The 25,107-nt window shown below is 38.8% G+C and overlaps 1 protein-coding gene across 1 annotated transcript in view; it reads left to right on the forward strand.

The window, feature by feature from the left end:
* The first annotated feature begins 3,180 nt into the window (after positions 1-3,180).
* Positions 3,181-25,107, forward strand: part of PLEKHD1 (pleckstrin homology and coiled-coil domain containing D1) — a 40,176-nt gene continuing 18,249 nt past the window's right edge. The window contains exons 1-5 of the mRNA XM_026708863.2: positions 3,181-3,511; positions 13,105-13,198; positions 16,822-16,911; positions 17,671-17,747; positions 23,052-23,143. Coding sequence (XP_026564648.1) covers positions 3,363-3,511; positions 13,105-13,198; positions 16,822-16,911; positions 17,671-17,747; positions 23,052-23,143 — 502 coding nt within the window. The 5' untranslated portion in view covers positions 3,181-3,362. The remainder of the gene's footprint in view (positions 3,512-13,104; positions 13,199-16,821; positions 16,912-17,670; positions 17,748-23,051; positions 23,144-25,107) is intronic.

Raw genomic sequence — 25,107 nt, forward strand, 5'->3', positions numbered from 1 at the left:
CATGCCTTTAGGGGGGGAAAGCAGTCAAGACCTGGCTTTTCTCTCAGCCCTGGGATCAGGTTGAATTGAGTCCACGATGGTAAGAGAAGGGTTTTCAGTTCTCTTTGTCCTGTCATTGTTTAGTATGTTTTAATTTGTTTGTTTTTTGTATTATGGGCTTTTTGTCCACTACCCAGAGTTACCTGGTTTGATTTCGGCAGCCATGTCAATGCATAAATAGCCACAAATGTACCACATACTGTTAACTCCAAACATTTCTAAGGAAAATGTATTTTTTTAAAAAAATCCAAACTTAAATTTGTTTAAATGGAACTGGAATGTCTTGGAAATTTACTCAAATACCTATCCAGCTGGATAGAAAAAGGCTAACCAAAAATTATTTTTAATGTATTTTCTCTAACAAGCTACTTGTGCTTCTCAAACTTTAAACAGATAGAATCCTGCTTATAGAACTTGCTATCAAGTCTTTCTTATGAAAAAGTTATTCCGCTGCCAGGTTTTGGGCATCTCTGTAAAAATACAAGTTGTGGGTAGGTATTGAGGTTGGAGAGAGAGGCTTGTAAATATGTGCAAAAGTGAGCAGGTAGTTTGTCTATCTCTAGTTGACCTTTCTAAGTACAGACCACAATCTTAACAAAACAATTGTGTACAGCACTTTTCCCCCATCTCTGCCGTACGGTACTGGCCTCCCATGATTTTGGTGGGAGTTGGAGAGGAAGATAACAGGCAATTACAAATTGAAAAAGGGGAATTTGAGGACATCTTATTTCTGCTATATGTTACATATGAATTTTCAAAAATTGTCATGGCAGGTAATCAAAATAAGATATACCAATTTGCTTCGAATTAAAGAGTTTAAGTTTGTTTTCTATAAATCGATATCAAAAGATGCAGACTCAAAAAATTGAGTCAAAATTGGACTCCTTTGCAGTGATTGCAAATTATGTGGTAGCATTTTGAAATTTCCACTGAATAACTGGTAGACGGTCTTTTTGTTTTATTTCTGGAAATATCAAGAAGCCTTTGTTATTCTTTACTAAAATCCGTTCATTCTGATTTTTAATTTTCCTGATAGCTCTTTATAGTTCTGGACTACCTATATATCTTCTTTGATAACCTGAGTTTTCTATATTCTACAGCAGGGGTAGGAAACTTGGCTCTTTTATCACTTATGGACTTCAACTCCCAGAATTCCTGAGTGAGCCATAAAGGTTCCCCATGCCTGGCCTACTGGTTTTTCAGTTGTGAGGGAAATCAATTTTTACTTGAATGGGACTGTTTAATATACAAATGTAGGACATGTATATTCTTTATATGTCCTACATTTGTATATTAAACAGTCCCATCTAGTCAAAATTGATTTCCTCACAACTGAAAAACCAGTAGGCCAGCATGGGGAACTTTATGGCTCACTCAGGAATTCTGGGAATTGAAGTCCATAAGTGATAAAAGAGCCAAGTTTCCTACCCTGTTCTACAGGTTTGATTTTTTTTTCCTGACCTCCATTAAACTTTGAATAGCTTAAGTTAGCCATAGAGCTTCAGTTTAAAAAAGGTGAAACCTGGAGGGCAAACTAATGTTCATATCTAACCCATATGTTTTTAAGAAACTTTTTTAGGAACTTAAGTTGAAAAATTACAAAATGGTAATCCTATCTGAAATTTTAGGCAAGCAAGGGTTAACCATTCCATAAACGTCATCTCCCACACTGCAATACTTAAAAACAGAAGTGTGGCTTCCAACATCTACAGCCATCAATATCCAAGAAGCCCTGCCAGGATCCTTTGTTGAGATGAAATCAGGCAGAAGAACCTCTAAATATCTCCATGACCACAACTCATAATGTATGGGACAGTTCCCAATATTCCACACAGGTTGAAAAGGAATGCACAGAAGAAAGCTTGCTTTTTAACTGTCCTGTTGCTATTGCTGCACTGCCGAATATGTCTTGCACCTCTGCTAAAATTTGTTAAGGCAGTTTGCTTTGAGACAAAAAGGTCAAATGTATTTGCGTTGTAAGTAGGTTTCACCTACTGTGGTTTGAGGTTAAGCTATTGCGTATAATACATATTTCTATTTATATCATGGGATATTATTATATACTGTACATTGTTTGCACAAATCATATGTCAATCAGCCACTGTAACTGCCCAGAAAAGCTGGTAATCAGTTTAGTAAGAGCTTACTTTTTAAACAGTTTCTGAACATTTTATTGTTAAGCTTTAATAAAACAATGTTTGCTTTATTTCCTTTCTCTGTCTCCTCTATTTCTGCTTTAAAAGAGTGCAGGTGCATTTTTCTTTTTTTAAATAATAATAATAATGAGCTCTGGCTGAAATTTCACAAAGTTAATGTGCTCTGAAAACCAGACTGTTCCTGTTCTGCCAAAAATTGCCTCCCATGACAGCTTCTCAACAAATCTTTTCAAACCATCTCTGACTTGTTTGAACTGAATCTTGTCTTCAAATCTTGGATCACAAGTTATATGTAGGCTGTGAATGTGAATGAATATTGAGATGTATTGTTCTGAGCTCTTATTATAGATTGTGTTTTTTTCTTACCTCAGAGAAAATTAAAAAAAATAAAATAAAAATATCTTGGTTCACAACTTAGAATCAACTTTAAATCTCACATCTGAACGGAAACTTGGCTAGTAGGATTCATGCTCAAACATGTGAATGCTCAATGTTTCAACAGAAATGCAATATTCGTTGAGCTTGGGGGTGGTTAGTGTGATCCAGCTTATTCATTAAAGCACTCCTTTATTTCATAACTATCCCATTTTTTTTTCAAGCTGCACAAGGTCCCTTCTTGGATTCTCCTCCCATTTTATCTTTACGACAACCTGACAAGGTAGATTGGGTTGGTTGTTACTGCCTCTCAGCACAAGAATTACCCAGTGAATGGATTGAGGATTTGAACCCACATCTTAGCCCTAAACATTAACCATCAAACTAAACTGACAATGAAAGAAATAAGAGCCATTTCAGCTATACTTTGTGAATGCTCCATCGTCACAGAAACTGCCTTGCCTTGTTACATTGAGGGCTCCATCTACTTCATGAAAAATGGTGTGTTTTTTTATCTCCCTGCTTGTCTGGAATGTTCCCTCTCTGTTCAGGGCATCAGGAAGTGAAATGAAACGAGGAAGCTCACATCATCTCTGCATCAGGGAGACAAATATCGAGCACTGGCAGCAGAGTTATTGATTCAGAGCTAAGCGTCACTCTCTCCCCCTCTCTCCCCAAGTAAGCAGTTACGCCTTTCTGCTTCGTTGCATTTAATCAGATTCCTACAGCTACAGAGTCGAAGCAGAGAATTAGATTTTTTTTTTTTAGAAAAAAAAAGTCTGCCTCTTAATAATGTTTACTTCAAAATCCAACTCGGTCTCTCCTTCCCCCTCCATGGATCAGACAGATTTGGGTGCCTTGGATATCCGCACCAAAGTGCAGCTGTATGGAGTGCTCTGGAAGAGACCGTTTGGGAGACCGTCAGCCAAATGGTCCAGAAGGTAAGGCAGAAGGTGTCTGGGTAGAGCTGCAGAGGCAGAAAGGGAGGGGAGAAGAGAAGAGAAGGTGGTGATTATGAATTGGGAAGGAAAATCCAGAAAATCTGGGGTAGCAATCAGGCTGGGGTTCTGGATAGGCAGGATCTTAAAATGTCCAGCCCCATATGAGTTTCAGAATAGAAGAATCCAGTCCAGGAATGGGACTGTATTAATGTGTAGGATCCAAATCATCATCATCATCGTTGTCGTTGTGCAGCTTTATGGAATCTATTAATTAACAATCTGGGCAAACACGATTTCTGTATGGTGATCTATTTGTAGGTTGGCAAAGGCTCTCTGCCTGCAATTCTCTATGTTCTGCAAAGAAGAGCGTAGGTGAACTGGTGTTAGGCCAACTCATGCTGAATGTAGGCTAAGTTGAGATCATCTACTTCTAGGGAAAGTTTAGCCAAGCAGTGAAGGCTTTCTTTGCTTGCTTGCTTGCTGCTTGTTGTGTGAACTTAATTCCAAAGTGCTTTTTTTTGAGAATGCTGGCTGCCTGATCTGAAGACATGACACAGTGCCAACACAACAGGGAGGAGTGAAACTGTTCATGCTATCACTATCAAATCCTATGCACATATTTATCTTGTGGACATTGTCAGAATTGCTGCACAATTCTATTTCTCAATCACAAAATATTACGGGTTATGGCTGAGAAGAAACTGCCATCCCCATAATAAATATCCCATTCCTAAATATAGTTTTGGATTAGTCACCATGTGACTGGGGCAATCAGGAGTAACTTATTTTATTGCCAGATTTCAGAAACATATAGCATATAAGGTTTCTTTTTAATCTTCCTGCTACCAGTCCTTCCAGAAAAATCTGTCTCTGTACATACTTCACCTGAAATTCCATATGCATTTATACTTGCAGTTAATATATAGCCAACTCAATATGAAAGTAAATAAATATAAAAGAGAAACTTGGGTCAAGGGTTCCTGTAAAATAAATTCTGCTTGCAGGCTTCTTCCATTGAAGCAAAGATGGGAGATAATTTTTTTTGCTGATCCTTCCTCTGTTTCTTCTTTTGCCTCATCATTCCAGCACAGCAAATAAAGGAACTGCAGAGTGGAGAACATGCTTTAGTAGTTTCCCTATGCTCTCCCCTGCAAAGAACCTCTGAACAGCTATTCCTTGAGTTCATCTGTTCAAAAAATGAAGTTCTGGATCAATTCTTTTAATATCTATATGTATTTTATTGCTAATTTGCTTGAGTAAAAGAAGAGGAAGTAAGGAAGAGGTACTGTACGCTCAACCTGTACTTCTACTCTCAATTTGTACTTGTGAACTCATGGAAAAGAAATGAGTGGGCCTTCTGCAGCTAAGTAGAGGCAAAAGTTAATGGCAGAACCCTTCCGAAGCAGAGGAGGTGTTCACTTGAAAGTTGCAAGACTTAGCAAACTATCAAGAGCCAAATAGAACTGATTCCTGTATAAATAAGGATAGTGATGTTTTTTTAAAAAATGCGTTTCAATCACAGTATGAGGGCATTGTATAGAATAGCACATCCCCCTGCAGGCTCCATATATCTAAAGCACAGTAAAAATGCAAGTCATAAAACAGTTTGCGAGGCGAACAGGTGATCAAAAAAGGCAATGAGGAGCTGTCATCTCCTTAGCTATCATCTCCTCCTTCTCTGGCACTGCTGAGCTGGGGTTCCTCTTCTTAAAGAACTAAAGGAAAGCAGGACCTTCTGTCTGGCAGAAAGATGGTTGTCATCTATGCTCTCTTGAGTTGCCTATTTGACCCAAATAGAGATGCTGAAATATTCTCTTCAATTCCAGTCACAATTTTTTGGAAACTAAGGTCCAAATACTGTAGCAGAGAAAACTCTCATTCTCTGTGGTTAGCCTATCAAGAATAGAAAGGACTTTTAAAAAGAGACCTCTAATATCATGTTAAGGCAATATATAAAATTTGCTTGGAATCTATTTTAGTTCTGCTTTCAGCTAATAAAGGCATATAGATGCAAAATGCAAACAATTGTACTTATGGCACACATAATTTAAGGACCTCTTGCCTCAAGAACAGTGTATAGGAATGGAAAAGATTATTGTTATGGGATGTATGGTTATTGGTGGTTCTTTCCTTTCGTTTCACAAATCTGCAACAGTGTTAAAGGTAAAGGTTCCCCTCGTACATACGTGCTAGTCGTTTCCAGTTCTAGGGGACGGTGCTCATCTCCGTTACAAAGCCAAAGAGCCAGCGCTGTCTGAAGACCTCTGTGGTCATGTGGCCGGCATGACTGAATGCCAGAGGTGCATGGAACACTGTTACCTTCCCACCAAAGTGGTCTCTATTTTTCTACTTGCATTTTTACATGCTTTCGAACTGCTAGGTTGGCAGAAGCTGGGACAAGTAACGGGAACTCACTCTGTTACGCAGTACTAGGGATTCGAACCACCGAACTGCTGACCTTTCTGATTGACAAGCTCAGTGTCTTAGCCACTGAGCCACCGCGTCCCTGCAACAGTGTTAAGTGTTACTAATTTGCAATGAGAAAGAGACAATACAATAGTCAAGATATTCCACTTTTGCAAGCAAATATACTGTATTATTTGCACAGGGATAACAAGACCTGTTAACTTGAAAGACAGCAAGCTTCATCAACACACACACCAAGTTCAGGGCCGGTCTAGATAGAATCCAGAAAAGTGTACAAGTCCTCTGGTCTCCACAGCTGAATTCCCATCTGAATGTTGCTTCCACCCTGGTTACTGGCTTCAATGAAAGCCTTGTCTTAGGTCCACTTAGATGGCAAAACTTCTATTAGGTCTTATGTTGCTCTTTCCATGGGACACACTAGACTGGCATCAAATTCATACAATAGAGACAAACCCCATGCCATGCCATGCCATTTATTTGAACGGGGAGGAAACAAACTTAGATGCATGTAGAGTGGTTTCAATTTAGATGGCAGCAAATATGAAAGGGAGGCTTAAACCATTTGTCAAAAGGTGATTTTGATTTAACTTTCTCCCGCATAAAATCCATAGTGCAGATAGGGAGGAGCAAAATATTAAAATTCCCCTACTCCTGATAATCTCCACAATGGAAGAATGGATGGAAAAATGGATCAAACTAGCAGTTACCATAATTACAGTAACTGTTTTAATCAAAGAAAAGACTATGTTCAGTTATGTTTCTACCTGGAAAACACTTCTACAGTTTTGTGCCCAAGATAGGGGGAAAAAGAAATTCTGATTTTGAGCTTTACTGATCAGTTATGCTTGTTGTTATAGAAACGACTAATATATCTTAGTTGAAAAAAGATGAAGCTTTTTCTTCTGCATTTTTCTTCTATTGCACTAAAAAAAGTTGGAAGTTACTGGTTTTTTCTTCTTTACCTCACACTTTGTTTTCCCTTCTTTCCCTCCCCCATTTCCCTATTACCTTCATTTTCATTTGTAATTTATATTTATACATTTATAGTATGATGCTTTCATAGTATGATACTTTTATTAAAATTATATCTAAAAAATCCTCCCACCCCAACATGTCAGGGTCTTCGTCTAGATGCTCCCCCTACCACCATTCTTTTTGACTTTACCACACTAACATTTATTTTGTAATGCATTTCCATGTAATCCCTAGGGAGATGGGTGGTTCAAAATGTGATAAAATAAATATAAATATAAAAATAAATAAAATAAAAATAAATAAAATAAAAATAAATAAAATAAAATAAAAATAAATAAAATAAAAATAAATAAAATAAAATAAAATAAAATAAAATAAAATAAAATAAAATAAAATAAAATAATAAAATAAAATAATAAAATAAAATAAAATAATAAAATAAAATAAAATAAAATAAAATAAAATAAAATAAAATAAAATAAAATAAAATAAAATAAAATAAAATAAAATAAAATAAAATAAATAAGGCTTTCATTGTCTGCTAGCTCCCAGGAACTGGAAAATAAACCATATGTGACTACTAGATCGAGGCGTTTAGAGAACAAAGGTTGCATTTAAGCACTGAACTGACTTTTATGAAACATTGCTGAAACCCAGTTGAATGTCATTGGAAGAAGTAGATCCTCTTATGTACAAATACATACTACATAAAATTTAAGAATATGATTCAGTATTAAGATATGAAGAATAAATTACCTTAGAATTGGCATTAAAAGAATCATAGGAATCTCTCTTGCATTGAATTAAGCTACTGGTTTGTTATGGTTGGAAGTAGGCAACCTGGTACATTCCTGAGGCTTTCCACTTCAATTCTCATTGCCCCAATGAACATGGGCAATGGCAAGAGATTATGAGATCTGCAAAACAAGACATCTGGAAGACACTTTTCTGTTTCTGATCCACTCACTTTCCTAACAGACTCTGTAGAAATGCTAACTGAATGTGTTCTCCTACAGAGTTACTATCTTTTTTCTAAAAATAGGCATATTCTTTTCTCAGGTGCTCAATGAATTCAGGTCCTCTTAAGAATAATGTCTCTGGACTAATTCAAAGTCCAGGTAATGTGTTAGAGTTCAACACCTATAATTCCCAGTCAGCACTTTTTTATCCAGGGGTTGAAAACCTTTTGTTAACAGGAATCATGCCACTGAAATCTCATAGCAACTTGTTAACTTTGGCTGCATGGTTTCTTACTGGTATCCTGTGGCAAACTAAAGAATATAACACAAAGGTCAGGAAAATAAAACCTAGAGTCCCCAAAAATCACGCCCCAAATTTCTCTAAAACATCATCACTTACCTGCCTGATATTCTGTTGTTATCAGCTCCTTCTTCTTTTGACCATAATACTAGAACATGGCAGCAAGGCAGTCTTTTATGGCCTACCAGATTAGCCAAGAAGCACTTGAGCCATTCTTTTTATTGATCTCTGTAGTATTTGAGAAGAATTAATCAAACTTAAATATATATATTTAAGAAATCTTCCTTAAAGTGGAAGATATTCGCTTTTTAGGAAAATTTCAAAATATTAAAAATCATGGCCTTTTTAAAAGATCGGCATTCTAAGTCTATAGAAAGAAGTTTCTGCAAGAATGTGTAATGGGAAGGGAATATGACAGACTAAAGAACCAACTAAATTAATAAATTAATATAGACTATTAAAAGCAAAGAGAGACATTGGCAACCAATATTATTATTATTATTATTATTATTAGGCAAACACAAATTGTTTATCTTTATTTTTAAAATAAATATTAAAGGATTATATTTGAAATAATTGAAATGAAACAAAAAGATGTTTCGATTGAGATTAATGAAAGAGGCTAGAATTAATGTGTTTGTTTCTCTCCTTACTGAAAATTTGGAATGGAAAAGGTAATAATAGAATTAAGTATGCATATATGAACGTATAATTGCTGTTATATTTGTATGTAAAGGTGATGACCCGGAAATATGTTGTCCACTAAAAAGAGATTTTTGTTTTTATGTGAAAAACTGAATAACATTTGTTAAAAAAAAGAAAGAAAGAAAGAAGTTTCTGCCTTTTTAAGGAACACAAGTGACATTCTAAGCTACATTGATGAAGGCACTTAGAGAAAGAGCTGGTTCTGATTGATAGAGTACAAGATAATAGAGTTGGAAGGGACCTTGAAGATCCAAGTTCCTCCTAGCAGGAGACTCCATAGAATTTCAGACAAGTGGTTGTCCAGTCTCTTCTTAAAAACCTCCAGAAGAATCCTATGTTTTAATAACGGATAGGTTTATTCTAATAGTTGAAAGCAGCCATCAGCAAAAGAGAGGAAAGAGTTTCTTTTGCAAACCTCTTTTTTTCTTGCATTCCCTGGAGTAGGCAGTCCTGCAGGTTCATCAGTTTTGTGACTTTCTTGTAAGAGTGTCACCAAACAGCAGTGATGTTGAGCCAGCTCTAAAACATGGCAAGACTCATCTGTCCCAGTTTGACAAGCACTCTGCTAAAATAGCCACAATAATTCAATGGTCATATAACAGCTGGTATTACTGATCAATCAGAGGAAATACAGGAACAAAACCTATTAAAAAGGAAACTGATCAACGCTAGGCAATTGCAATTAGAATATAAAGAAATAACCCCCAACTAGCTATCTTTCTCAACCATAGGCTCATATCTAGTGACTATCTGACAGCTGAAAGTTTGAAATAATGGTAGATGGAACTTTTCCTAAACAAGAACTAAGGTCCCATAAGAGCTGACATCCCCTTCAGTAACTGTGCTTCAGGAATTATTGCAGGGAATGTGCAGCTTTAAGTACTAGTTTCTGCCTTATTTATTTAATTCATTGAATTAAATAGAAAACTTCAACATCAATCTGGGCTTCAGATGTTTACCAAAATGCTTAGAATCACCCACACTGAAGCTTTTTTCCTCCCTAAATTAGATATCTCTCTTTTCCATTTAATAAACAGAACTACCATCCTCAAATCTTCATGGTTTTGTTGCCAAAACATGTAACAGAAAAGTATGCCATCTCAGTTGGCCCATTAGAGATATAGAAAATCCTGGAGACGTTCTTGTTCCATTTCTACCAGAATCTATCTCCCAAAGGATGAAAATGATTCCAGTTTCAATTATGTGCATTATTTGGTACCTGGAACTTTTAAAACAGTAAAGTACAAAAGAAAAAAAAATCTGTGGATCTTAGAAGAATGTTAAAAATCAGAGCGTACTTAATTGAGTTCTCTTAATTGATTTTATAAATATTAGCTAACTAAGCTCATTAACTGAATACATAGCAGCCTTTTTTCTTCTTCTTTAGAAAACAGACTTTCTGTGGGTTGATCACAGAATGTATATATTTTTCTCAACTATGCCAAATGTATGTGTAACTCACTTTGAAACAAACAATTCGCAGTTCACTGTTGATTTTATAGCACAACACCCACCTCGACTTGCAGCAAAACCTCTTTGCCGCCATCTAATGGTTTTCCAGATTTTTTTGTAGCCCAGATATAGCAGATGGAGTAGCAAATGAAATTATTCAGATACAAAAACACAAACTCCTAATTGTGGTTTGTAAATCACTGTGGAATATCAAAGATCCTGCGGGTACGCTAATTCTTCAATGTGGGTAATGAAAATAGTCTCCCTCTCACCCTTGTACACCTAAACATATAATCACAATACTTGACAATCTTTGAAGATTGCCAATCTTTTGTGCTTGGAGACTTCACATTTTAAATCTTGGAAGATTGAGACAGAAACAACACCGCTGTTTGTGATTTGGCATTTGGGCAAAAGTTTGTCCTTTTAGCTTTTCTTATAATATGTTGAAGATTTGCACAGTAGTTTAGAGTTAGGCAGTCCCTGGATTGGGACAATCCTCAAAAGCTTCAGGGATGACACAGGGATCTACGTATAGAAAATGGCAATGGCTGTTCTGGAACAGAAGTGGTATTCAGCAGGTTCTGATCAGTTCTGGAGAACCAGTAGTGGAAATTTTGAGTCATTCGGAGAACCGGTGATTGCCTTCCACCAGGAGTGGGAAGGGAATGGAGATTTTGCAGTATGCTTCCACTGCCACTCCACCAAGCCACACCCACCAAGCCATGTCACACCCACCAGGCCACGCCCACATAACTGGTAGTAAAAAAAATTGAAGCCCACCACTGCTCTGGAGCCAATGAAAGTGTTAGGAATGAAATGTAGTATCAAGTACAGTTTCTGTGCGTGAACATCTCCTCAGATTATTTCTGTCCAGGATCAGATATATATAAGTGGTGGTCCAGAGAAAGCTGTCCAGAACATTCCATGGTGTTGAGACTAGTTGAACTATGAAAAGAAGGATGGAATCTAGGATAATATTCAAGGGATGTGTTTGTTATTTCTTTCAAGAAGAAAGCAACCCCTGAGTTACCTTGTTTCCAGTGAATAGCCAGCCCACAAAGCTCCTGACGCTGGAAGTTTTAGGAAGAGATTGGATAACCATTTGTCTGAAGTGGTGTAGGGTATCCTATCTAAGCAGGGGGGTTGGACTAGAAGACCTCCAAGGTCCCTTCCAACTTTGTTATTCTATTCTATTCTTAATATAACCCTTCTGCAAAGTTACTGTTTCAAAAGTAATTTATTTTCCATTCATTTTAAAATGCCCATGTATTCTCAGTTTAATGTGCCTATAAAACAGGGTTGATATTTTGTCTTTGAGATATGGGTGGTAAAGAAACTGGCGCTTAGACATGCCATTGTTGACATACATGATATTGGGCTGATTTTATGAAGAAGTTAAAAAAAAATCTCACCAGTTCAAGAACTTAAAAGAAGTGAAAGGTGACTTTGTTCTGTTTAGACAAAAAATGTTTTCTTTTTGCTCAGAGAGTTGATGAGAATTGGAACTGCTCTAAAATTTGTCTATAACTCAGAACATTTCTTATCTTAACTCCTTTTGTGAGTCTGGATAATTAAATGTTGCTTTAGTCTTCGTCTTCAAAGACAATGCCAGTGGATTTTAAGATTTATTTTCACATATTTCATTAGCATTGAGAAACTAATGCTGCTGAGAAACTAAACCGTCTTTATTAAAAAAAAAATCTAACCTCATTATGCATTTGGTACAATATGTCTTCAGTTTGTTTGTACATATATAATGGCTAGAGTGAATCATTACACTGAGAAGTACAAGGGAGTATATTTATATTTATTCTCTGAGCCATAACTACTAAGATGAATTTGATGAGGTGAAGAATCTTCTCATGTATCACAAGTATACAACACTGATATGTTTTAGCATTTCTTTTTAAAGAAATTCACCTCTTTACCCAGCCGCTAGTTCTCCCAATACAGACAGTCCTCACTTAGTGACTATAATTGGGAGCAGCAATTCCACCGCTAAGCTCTACAGTCACTAATTGAAACATCACATGACTGTGACAGGCTTACAACATCATCTTTCCTCTTAGCTCATTAAGCAAAGCAAGTTTACTTCTACCTTTCTCTTTACTCTGTTTGTTGAGAAACACACAAATGGCAACGGTGATCACTCAGGTCATAAATGTGAGGAATAGTCGCAAGCTTTTTTTAAAAAAACAACAATACTGTCCCAACGTCAAATGGTTGTCAAACAAAGCTGTCAGTAATCAAAGACAATTTGTATATCTTTTTGTTTTTCTTAACTGCTTCCAAATTTTCTGGGCACTGATAGGCACTGATATAAAAGGCATTTTTAATAAATAAATACCGTATTTAAAAGTACCACATTACTTTTCCCCCCTGAAGATTCAGTGTGTGATAGTACAGATATATGTAATTTTTCTGGGATCAGCATTAGATACCAATACTTAGACTTGAAAAAATAGTGAAAAGATAATTTCAACTATCTTTTTTTAGGCTTAAGAATGTAAATCAACAGGCTGTAATCACTGCTGTGCCAAATAGGATGTGTAGAAAACTCAGCAAAAGGCTAAGTTTCCTCAAAATGATACTGATAGAATAGTAAAAAGATGTCATAACAAAAAGGCTAAACCTACAGAAAGGCCAATTCATACTTGGCCAGGTGCATTGTGAACCGATGGCGTCCCACAGAGTTCAAATAACTCCATGTTACCATTGCCTTTTTGGAGAATTAAAATTTTATGTAAAGATACAGCATGTCTCTTTTTCAGATTCTTTATCATCAAGGAAAGTTTTCTGCTTTACTATGCTGAGAGTGAAAAGAAGAACTTTGAAAATAATCGGTACTTCAATATCCATCCAAAGGTTAGCAACATCTCCAAAGACATTCAGATAGGATCTTGTTAGAAGGGAGTCCAGAAAGACTAGATTTCTGCTTCACAAAATGTATTTGGGTACTTAAAATGAACCTTTAAAAAATTTAAAGGAACCTACACTGTGTATTTAGGATTACCTGGGTAGTAAACAATCAAATAGAGCATGCACTTTTAATACCCCTGAAATCCAGATTACCCTTTCTTTGTTCAGTTTCCAAAAAGCCTGGGAGTTGTACACTTCAGGAAACATTTGAGGACAACCAGGATTGTGTGAAGCCATCTGGAGTGATTGTTTTGATTGACCGATTGATTCTATTTTAATGATATTTGTTGCTTGACGTAAGCAACTCAGAGCCATTAGGAACTGAGCAGCATACAATTATGTTCAGTAAGTAAATAAATACAGATAGTCCTCTGTTAATGACCATTCATTCAGCAACTGTTCAAAGTTACAATGGCACTGAAGGACACTTACAGCCTGTCCTCAAAACTGAAGCCATTCACAGCATCCCTACAGTCACATGATTGCAAGTTGGGTACTTGGCAACCAGCTCACAATTATAACGGGTGCAGAATCCCATGGTCATATGAGCCTTGTGACTTTCACAGCTGGCTTCCAACAAGCAAAATCAATGGGAAAGTCAGCACAAGGTCACAGAGGATGATCATATGACCATGCAGGATTTGCTTAAAGGCACAGTGGTTAGAACGCAGTATTGCAGGCTAACTCTGCATTCCCAATGCCAGGAGTTCAATCCTGACCGGCTCAAGGTTGACTCAGCCTTCCATTTTTCTGAAGTTGGTAAAATGAGGACTCAGATTGTTGCGGGCAATATGCTGACTGCTTAGAGAGGGCTGTAAAGCACAGTGAAGTGATTTATAAGTCTAAATAGTATTGCAGTTGTCATTGCTTAACATGAACTAGAACTTAACATGAACTTAACATGGACTAGAACTGCTGGAATTTGCTATGATAAGTCAGTATGGTCATGTGATATCACATTTTATGACTATATCATTTAGCAACAGCGTTCCCGGTCCCAATTACTGTCATCAACCAAGATTACCTGTAAGTAAATAAAGTTTTTCCATTCTATACTTCTTTTTCTTGAAATTTTACTCCTTTTCTGAACACCCTGAACATTAGGCATTTCAGAAACGGTGGGGCTATGAATCAGAGTGGGCTGGCTTAAGGCTTTCTGACGTTCACTTTGTTTTTATTCAGAAGCTCAGTAATAATTCATGGAGGTGATTATGCCTTATGCCTTTAAATAAAAGGTGCCACTAAATATACAGTATATGCTCAGCCTGGGAACAGAATGTACAGTTCTCTAGGTGTGCTTCTGTTACCTTGCCCCCACAAGCTTTCTTCTTTTCACCAGTCTCATTTAGAAAACAGGCAACATCGGCGTATTTTCTGTCTTTATGATGAATTGACAGTCAAAAGTACCGGTACTTTTCATCTACACCTTGTAACTTAAGAGATTTACCAGCTGATCCAGATCTATGCTCTACTGCAGGGCTGTCAAACTCCCCGCCCTATGGGCCAGATTTCATCACATGCTGGCCACGCCCCTGCCCGGTTTAGCGAAGGGGGGGAAAGTCCCGATACGTCACATGACGCCGCTGTGACAATTTGAGTTTGACACCCCTGCTCTGCTGCTTCCATAGCATTATTTTAGATACCTGTTATAGTTTGTTGTTTAATAAAACATTTTTTTTATAACTGGCATTTTAGTAAAAGCACCAATACAAACTACAGACCATTAGATTTTTATATAGAATACCATTATCACAGCAGGCTTTAGACTTTAAAGACTTCTTCCCTTCTCCCCCCCTCACCCCTTGCAGTTGAGGATATATAACTTCATTTTTTAACAATTCAATTTTCTCCTGTAGTATGTCATGACAAATTTTGAGCAAGGCACATTTCAGAAGGCTATAAGAGGCTGACCGATCCATGGAAATCCTTTCCTTCTTCTCTTGTCAATCATGAGCATTTTGCTGATGGGAAATGCTCATGACTTGGCTGTTTTGAAATAAGCACAAAGCAAACCAAGAAAAGTTTGCATAAAAGGTGAAATCTCTTTGATCATCTTGTGCCATGCTGGAGGTTCTGGATAAAGAGAAACACCTTCACTTGCACCGGGGGAAAAATGCAGGTAGCTCTAGATAAGCCACCTAAAAGTATTCTAGCAATAGGATGCCATGCTTGAAGATTTTCTCTTCTCTCATGGGGACAAGCTACGTTTAGTGTAACTGGCCCAAATATATAGCATTAGCAATAGCACTTAGACTTACATACCGCTTCACGGTGCTTTACGGCCCTCTCTAAGTGGTTTACAGAGTCAGCATATTGCCCCCAACAATTTGGGTCCTTACCCACCTCGGAAGGATGGAAGGCTAAGTCAACCCTGAGCCTGGTGGGGTTTGAACTGCCAAATTGCAGGCAGCCAGCAGTCTGCAGAAGTAGCCTGTGGTACTGCATTCTAACCACCACACCACCGTGGCTCATCCCTATGATCTATCTGCTGAACTTGGCATTAATTGAAACATTGAAGAAATCTTAAAGGATGGCTCAAGAGGAAATACATTCCAATAGTGTAACCTAGAGGACACCAATACATGGAAAACAGTGGCCAAACACTGTTGAAGAGTTTAGTTCAGAGAACTGGCAAATCCCACCTCTGACTGGAGATTTTACAGTATCCTTCCCTTGCCATGCACACCAAGCCACGTCCACAGAACCGGTAATACAAAAAAACTGAATCCCACCACTGGAACAAATGAAAAAAATAAACTCACAATATTCAGTACCGGTCAGACTGAAATAGAACTGATCTGTCTGGAAACACCTTCCTTTAATAAGCCTTTTTTCCTGCTAATTTTCTTTACAAAGTACCTCACATTGTGGAGATTTTGTAGCTGAGAGAGAGTGTTAGTATCTGTGAGCTAAGTCAGCCTTGAACAGCAAGGCCCAAGATTAAGAAAGAGTTCTGTTCCTAACTCTATCCTTAAGGTGAATTTGTATGTAAACTGGAACAGGTTATTTAGTCTTACTATGTAGTTAGAAAAATACAGGAGCATGACGTCACTCAAAATAGACAAGAAGAGGACAGCATTCTTCTTTCTCCGGCTGAGGAATTGTTGAAGACAAGCAATGCTTTCAGGAACCATTGAAAACAGGCTGCACAGTATATCAACATACATGCACTATTTTGTGACAGTCATAGAGACATTGTGTAGCTTCAGTAATTCATTGATATGCAGTGAGTGGAGCATGTGCCATCTGCCTTTTCAAGTCAGATCTTGTTGCCGGTTGGCCACTCAGCCAGAGTTGCTCCAGTGAGATAGGAAGTATATCATTAAAGTAAATAAGTAGATAAATAAATAAATAAATTTGTCATTTTGAATACTACAGTCAGCCCGGTCATAACTAAAGGCTGTTTTTAAGCCAGAGGACTTCCTGTGTATATTTCTCTGTTATCATTAGCTCTATGAGGATCACCATTCTGGGTGCCCATCATGCAATCTTATCTAGTTCTAACTGCATCATGTCACTTCTCAATGATGATTTTAACCAACTGTCTGAAATCTTTGGTGCCTCCTCAGGGTGTCATACCTCTTGGTGGATGCATCGTAGAAGCCAAAGAAGAATCCAATATGCCTTATGCAATGAAAATCTCTCATGAGGACTTCCATGTAAAGTGCTTTTTTCTTCTTCTTTCTTGCTCCATTTAATAGATTTTAATATGGCACTAAGTTACTAATTAGACGGTAAAGAAGTAGATTGCCCAACAGAAGCATACAGCAGAGACACCTAAGCAGCAAAACAGTACTCCATCACTGGAGGCTTTTAAGAGGAGATTGGACAGCCATTGTCCAGAATGATTCCATATAGGGCAGGGCTGTCAAACTTGCAGCCCATGGGCCAGATGCGCCATGCAGGGTTTAGTGAAGGAGGGGGAAAATCCCGATACATCACATGACACCACCATGACAATGTGAGTTTGATACCCCTGATATAGGGTATCCCATTTAAGCAGGGGGTTAGACTAGAAGACCTTCAAGGTCCCTTCCGACTCTGTTATTCTCTTAATCTGATTTCTCTTTGGTAGCTTATTTGGTACCTGTGATGTTTTACATTACTGTAACTGCCAGTAAAGGGAATTGTTAGCTGTGACATTAGAAATCCCTAAAATTTTTCATCTGTTTGTAGACCATCACTTTCAGTCAGTTAACTTTCACGACTTCCTTCCAGGGATGAAAGCAAATTGTTTTGACAACATTTATCATTCCCAATATTACTCTGGGAAAGCCATGCAAGTAAAACTGATGTATGCATTTGCAGATAGTCTTTTTATCCTAGTCTTGGTTGTTCGTTTTCCTCCTTGATGGGGTGTGTTTCTCTTGAAGAAAAGATGGGGTTTGTGATTTGGGGTTGTTGTTGCTTTTTTTTAGGGCAACATTGTACTAGCAGCAGAATCAGCTTATGAGCAATCCCAGTGGCTGGAGATGCTTCAGGAGTCTGGAAAAGTGTAAGTGTGCCATGCAGTCTCCCCATTTTGCTTGGCTTGATTTTCAATTGCATCCAAGTCACCGTTGCTTTTATTTTGGAGCTTTCGTGGTCAATAGGCTTTGATTTTGCAGTATGGTGGCTTGAATGCTTCTTCCGTAGCAGCTTTTCTCTTTAAAATAGCTTGTCAGAATACAGAAAAGATGGGAGAATTATGAATGGAGAATGACAACATGAAAGCTCAGTGCAAACAGTGCCTGGAAGTGCTCTTTGGTTTTGCAAATATTTTGGTTAATATAAACTGTTCAATCCCACAAGCATTGGTACCCTGGAAGAATTCACCATGGAATACTTCCAATAAGCTTCTCTGTTTTTGCTGATCCCATTATTTTATCTGCCTCTCAGGATACACAGGGGGTGCTGCATATTATTTATCACTGCTGCTGTTGCTGCTGTTATGGTTATTAATTAAATATATAATTATATAAGGCTGACCAATTCTATTGAAATTCCAGGTGGCACATAATCACTTTTAGACATATGCTTTATTCTCCCAACAAAATCAATAGAATGCTATTGTGTATGAATTACCTAGGGCTGTGGACTTGATTTTAAGAATGTGATTGGATGCCCAACCTGGTAAATGCTTACTGAATCAATGATATTCACATAGCTCTGAGCAGAACCAATTAATACGCAAAAAAACCCTATCCTAATCAACGAACTGTCAAGGAGAAATCCACACCTCCAATAACACTGGCAGGACAAACTACTGGATATAAATTGGGAGCAAACTCCACCCTCACTATCACTGATGGTGTTACCTAGTCAGGTAATGAAACTTCTAAACAACCAAACTCAGAGAGCATCAAGGACTCCACAATTCAACTTGCTGGAACTGGGTATGTCTAGTTTGATGAAAAGAAGGACTAGTGTTCCAATATCTCAGGGGCTGCCACAAAGAAGAGGGAGTCAAGCTATTCTCCAAAGCAGGGGTCACCAGCCTTTTGGACCTCAGGGACCACCAAACTCACAATTTTAAATCCTGCAGACCAGAGACCCTGGGAAAATCCCCCAAAAAGTCTGCAGGAAAATTCCCCACCCCATTTTCCTACCGATCAATCATTCTTTATTTGGGATTGAGGGACTGTCTCCAGCTCCATTCTCAGAGTGGGGAGAGAGAGAGAGAGACTGAGACTGAGACTGAGACTTTTGGCTTCATTCAAGGAAAGCAGCAGAAGCAGCAGAAGCCTTTCTTTTTCTCCCCAAACTCCGCCAGAAATGAGTCTCTGTGAGACTTGTCACACTGACGCAGACTCTTGGAACAGGATGCCTTGCAGGGTCCCAAAGACTCATTTCTGCCGGAGTTTGAGGGAGAGAAAGACTTCTGCTGCTTTTTTGTGTGCATCCAAAGGCAGAAGAAGAAAGAAGTGGAAAGAAGCAGCCCGATGGCCAGGCGAGGTGCATGGGGCAAATTCCCTTCCGCCCTTTCCTCCTTCCCCTCACTACCTTGTGTTGTTTGCAATGCAAGGGACGCAAGCCTTGTGTTCCCACAGGCCATGTGGGTGGCACAGCCATGTATTCTCTCACAGCCTGGATTAATTGCTTTGGGGGGGTGCTTTGGGGGTGACATTTCTCTGCAGACCACCAACATTTTCTCACAGACCACCAGTGGTCCCCAGCCCACTGGTTGGCGACCACTGCTCCAAAGCACCTGAGAGTAGGACAAGAAGCAATGGGTGGAAACAAATCAAGGAGAGAAGCAGCTTAGAACTAAGGATAAATTTCCTGACAGAACAATTAATCAGTGGAACTACTTGCCTCCAGAAGTTATGAATGCTCCCAACACTGGAAGTTTTTAAGAAGAGATTGGATAACTATTTATCTGAAATGGTATAGGGTTTCCTGCCTGAGCAGGGGTTGGACTAGAAGACCTCCAAGGTCCCTTCCAACTCTGTTATTCTATTCTATTCTAATCTTGGGCTAAGTATATTGCCTTCTGGAGGAATCAGATATTACTGTCTGTGTCTCTGTCCTCTCTGTTAGCATTTTGTTTCCCCAGTTCCTTTCAAATTTGTTACCTCTTAAGACTTCTCTGTTTCTGATATCAACTTCTCTTTCGGCTTCTGTCAAACAGAGATAACCAGTTCTGGTCTAGCGATTAAGGAATTTAGTTAGAAAGTGGAAGCCTGGGAGTTCTAGTCCCGCCTTAGCCATGAAAGCCAGCTGGATGACCTTGGGCCAATCACTCTCAGCCCAACCCACCTCACGGATTTGCTGTTGGGCAAACCGGAGGAGGAAGGTGTATTACCATAGATACGTTCGTCATCTTGTGTTATTTGTAAAAATAATAAAGGCAGGATGAAATAAATAAATAATAGAGGGAAGGTAGTAGAACTCCACCGTTTCTGCAAGGAACACAAGGTTTTGCGTTTGTAGCTGATCCTTATTTCCGCTCTAGTTGTCAATTTCAATAGTCCCCCCTCCCACAAGTAAGAAAGAAAATTGTCCATGGGCTGGTCAGTTTCAATTATTCTAGAGGAACTAATACATTTATGGGTAGGAATTCCCTCCTCTCTAAAATTCTTTCATCCCTTGTGTTTTCCAATAGCTTTTTAAAAATCCAAATATTTTAATTTTAGGAAAATTAAATATAATATAATGTAAATATACAAATATAATGTAAAAAGAAGGTCAAACCAACCAACCAAGAGAATTTAGGCAGAGCTCTGAGGTAAAAGTCTTCTGGTTTCTGATTAGTGAAGTTTTTCCCTTCTGGCTTTTGATGTTGAAAACAGATGGCAGAAAGTCAAGGAGCGAGCGAATGCCATGACCTATGAGTGGCACAAGTACATATCTGAACAACCCACTTGAGCAACAATGGAGTGTTAACAATTCGGTGAAGGCAGGAGAAGGATTGGTAATGGAGATCAGAGACAGCAAATGTTATGCTGGCCTTGTCTTATTGTGACTCAGGGAATGACTAAATATCATTTTAACTCAGCAGTGGGAAAAGGCCGCTAGGAAAGAAATGTCATTCTGAAGAGAAACTATGGGATGGAGCCTGCATTAGCCTCTTTTCTGAATATGACACCAGGCAGCCACATAAAATACATTTCCTAGATCCCATGGAATGCAATGGGATTGACTTCTGGGTGAATGTGTCCTAGGCTGTAGGGTTCGTCTCTGCCTATCTGAAATGTCACCTTTGACTCAGACTTATTATCTTGATTAGGAACCTTTTTCCCACTTCAATCCAGCTATAACACAAGCATAAATTTGCAACAACTTTTTTTTGGCTATGTCCAAAAGATCTTGCTTTCATGTGATTTCCCCAGCCCATGTGTGAGATAGGCCGAAATCATCCTCATCTGTGTCTGTATTAAAATAGAATCCCCACCCGATTCTGCTGCTACCCAAAAGCATCCTCGTGACATATAGAATTAATTAGGCTTATCACTATTATTTGGGAAGGAAAGTAGGTGCCTAGCACTGTGGGAATAGAAGCAAGGCAGGGATCAGCAATGGGGTCAGTCAATTTTGTTCTTGATTGGTTTTCTGACACTTCATGGATGGGGTGATGATACTCATTTCAACAGTGGGAAAAGTTCCATGTCAAATGGATAAGCATATCTGGCTTGAACAAGCTGGAAGAGAGTCAGAAGGACCTGTTCAGTTCAAGGGCTCTTGACTCCTGTCATCTATCTTTAGCTAAAAATGGAGCATGTAATTTAGAAGAGGAATATTAGTGATCCTATCGAAAAGGCAGTGCGCTGTAAATGGCCCCAGATAGCCAGCCAATGAGGCATTGTTAAAACAGCTTTGAATTCTTTGCTGATGTAAAGCTTATGAAACACCAAGGGTCAGGCTGCACATTCATCTAATCACATACTTCTCCCATTAAGTGCAGCATTGTTCTCCCCAAATTGCCAGTTTTGTAAGGGAAAGCAATTCAGACTATAGTGTCCTAATGTGGGAGGTTAAGAGGGGAGCTCTCACCTTTTGTCTCTGCTACAGGACTAGTTTTACCATTGGGGTTGCCATGCATTTTGACAGGAACTTTTAGGGTCAGGCTAATTTACATTTAGATGAACTTAAATGGAGAATACAAGAGAGAACAATAGGTGAGGATCTCTTACTGTGGTGGAATGTAGTGCAGATTTGCAGGAAGGGGGGGCATCTTTCCCAAAGAGCAGAGACAGAGTGCTTTAGTCTGGCAAGATTCCTGCCTATAGGCTGCCAATAATAAATTACTCTGGAGTAATTCCTCATGTCCTTAGCTATCTTCTACAATCGACATGGTTTGCTCTGTCCTACTCATCTTCTCCCACCCAGTGCTTAAGGCAAAAGCATTAAGGAGCATCTTTACTGCTTGGTACAGCTTAAAATAGCTTTGAAGAATGGCTTCAACAGTTAAGCAATTGTTTAGTTAAGGAAGGTAGCTTGACTGTGAAGGTCAAGAACATTCTGAAAAATGTGGCTTTGGTAGGATTGCAGGAGCCAACTAGCCATCTGTGACAGAGCTGTGACGCAAGATCTATCTCCCTTTTTATTGTACTCTCAACTCAGGGAGAGAACGGAATAGGAGTTAATGTAATATCTCTCACCCCCTCACACAACTGAGTAAATCTATGCCAGCCAACCATACCCCAATGCACCAGTTAATTGGGAGTTCTTCCAATATTCAGTATGGGGGGGGGGGGAATCCATTTTGAACTTTCATACCTGCCTGCAACATAAATCTGTCAGCTAAGGTGGAGCCTGCTCCAAATCCTTATAGTCCTGATCCAAGTGTATTTTAGGATCCCTAAATTCCATTTGGAGATTCGCAAGACATGGAAGCAGTTTGCACACAATGTTGAACAATTTTATACCGTTAAGTATCTTAAGTACCAAAAATAGAGTGCCAGTGAAATATGAGAATTGTGATTTGCAGTGAAGGTTTGGAGCTTCAGTAGCAAAAGGCAAAAGTCCAGGCCAATATATTGAAAGAGAAAATTCAAGTAAAGTAATGAATTATACAGGCACCCTGTTGTTATGGCCCTTTTGTTCTTTGAAGGGAAATGAGTTCCATATTTCTTCATAGTGCTGGTTAATTTCATTTTCTCCTATTTTATCTGTTCAGCTGAATAGCACAAAAAGAAGGCAAGACTGCCAACTGTTTTCAGAGTTATTTTCCTTTGTCTTGTGGGAGAACATGAAAGAAGGGGGGAACCCTTGTTTGACACCTAAGAAAGGAGGAAAGAAGAAAGAGAAAAGGAGGAAAGAGAAAAGAAGGCTGTTTTCATTTTTTTAAAAATTTCTTTCTCTGTTCCCTTTTTTAAAGGACCTGGAGAAATGCGCAGCTGGGTGAAGCCATGATTGAGAGCCTTGAAGCTCAGGGACTACAACTGGCCAAAGAGAAACAAGAATATTTAGGTTGGAACTAACAGCAGCTGATATATAAAGATTATTATCATTTGTACATGAATGTATCAAATAGGGGCAGTGCAGCGCTTAAGATGCAAGGGCAAAAGGCAGTTCATGGTACCTGGAGATTTCCTCACAGGCTTGTCTCTGGAATCACTCTGCAATTACAGAGAACAGCCAGGCAGTCTCAAGGGATGATTTCAGGGGCGCCAAGTAAGAACCCCTTCAAAATTTAAACGCCTTTTCCCTTTGAATCCAAAGTGCTCCTGAGCCCTAAAATGCAGCTACTCAGTTCACATTCATTGTCTCCCATTGTGCAGCCTATTTTTGTTATGCAAGCCTCTATCCAGTTGGGAAGATGATAGAACAGGAACATACCAGAGTCTTAAAGAACTGCTTTGGGAGTTTCCCACATGTTTAGGAAATGGCCTTGACAGACAAGGCTTTCTCAGGGGTGCCTGCGCTTCAGCTTTGGGGAGCTCATGGAAAGGAACCCTCCCTGTCTCCTATCACCATCTCTTCAGTCCCTGACTTACAAGCATTCATTTAGTGACCGTTTGAAGTTACAATGGCATTGAAGAAAGTGGCTTTATGACCATTTTTCACACAACTGGCGTTGCAGCATCCCCATGGTCATGGGATTAAAATTCAGCTGTGTAGCAATTGGCATATATATTTATGATGGTTGCTCTGTCCAGGGTCATGTGATCACCTTTTGTGACTTCCTGACCAGCAAAGTCAATGAGGAAGCCAGATTGACTTAACAACCATGTTAGTAACAAATGAGGTGATTCACTTAGCAACTGCAGCAAGAAACGTGGCAAAACTCAGTTAACCATCTGCCTTGCTTAACAACCTAAATTTTGGGATATAAGTTGAGGACAATCAATATTTCCAAGCTTTTTTACATCTGCACTATATAATCCCTATGGTTTTATGCCCATCTTTGGCCATAAAGGTAAAGATTCCCCATATACATGCTAGTCGTTTCCGGCTCTAGGAGGTGGTGTTCATCTCCGTTACAAAGGCCGAAGAACCAGCGCTGTCTGAAGACATCTCCGTGGTCATGTGGCCAGCATGACTAAACACCAAAGGTGCACAGAACACTGTTACCTTCTTACCAAAGTGGTCCCTATTTTTCTACTTGCATGTTTACATGCTTTCAAACTGCTAGGTTGGCAGAAGCTGGGATAAGTAACGGGAGTTCACTTCGTTACATGGTGCTAGGGACTCAAACCACCAAACTGCTGACCTTTCTGATCAACAAGCTCAGCGTCTTAGCCACTGAACCTCCACGTCCCTTATCTTTGGCCATAGTAAAGGTTTAATTCGATGGTTTGATTAATTCCTGTTCTTGTCTGCCATTTTAACTTTGTATTCCATGCTGGTATAACCCTGTTAGATTTGTTGTCTCTGCTGAATTTTCATTGTGTTTTTTTATGCCAAGTGGGTAATGATGTACATCTGAAGACTCCTAGCCTCATGTGACTTAATTAAAATCTGTCATGAGAGATAACTACATTAGGCTGAGTTCTCCATAGAATGATTATGCCTCTCTCCTGTGCAATCAGGGTTCCAGATCTTGGTCAAGTATTGTAACTTTGTTCCAGTTGTTGGTCTTCACTATAGAGCAGCCTTCCCTAACCTGGCCTTCCATGCTGGCTCTGAATTCTGGGAGCTGCTATTTCATAATAGAGAAGTGGAAGGCTGGTGCAGGCCTCCCTGTCAATCCAGAAGGACTGGAAATGAAAGGGAGAGAACTATGTATCTGAAGAAATATTCAGTAGATGAGACATGCACCATTTTTTATAGAGTAAGGTCCACTCCAAGCATAGGTAACCTGGTGTCCTACAGAGATTTTATTCTAAAACATCCAACAGCTCCAGACAAATGACAGTCATAAGGATGATGGGAATTGTAGTTAAAAATCAGAAGGAAAATCAAATTGCGACATTCTGGTGAGTTCCATAGGG

This window comes from Pseudonaja textilis, chromosome 1 (genome assembly GCF_049901715.1).
Source record: "Pseudonaja textilis isolate UNSWEBS1 chromosome 1, rPseTex1.2, whole genome shotgun sequence".
Classification (NCBI taxonomy): domain Eukaryota; kingdom Metazoa; phylum Chordata; class Lepidosauria; order Squamata; family Elapidae; genus Pseudonaja; species Pseudonaja textilis.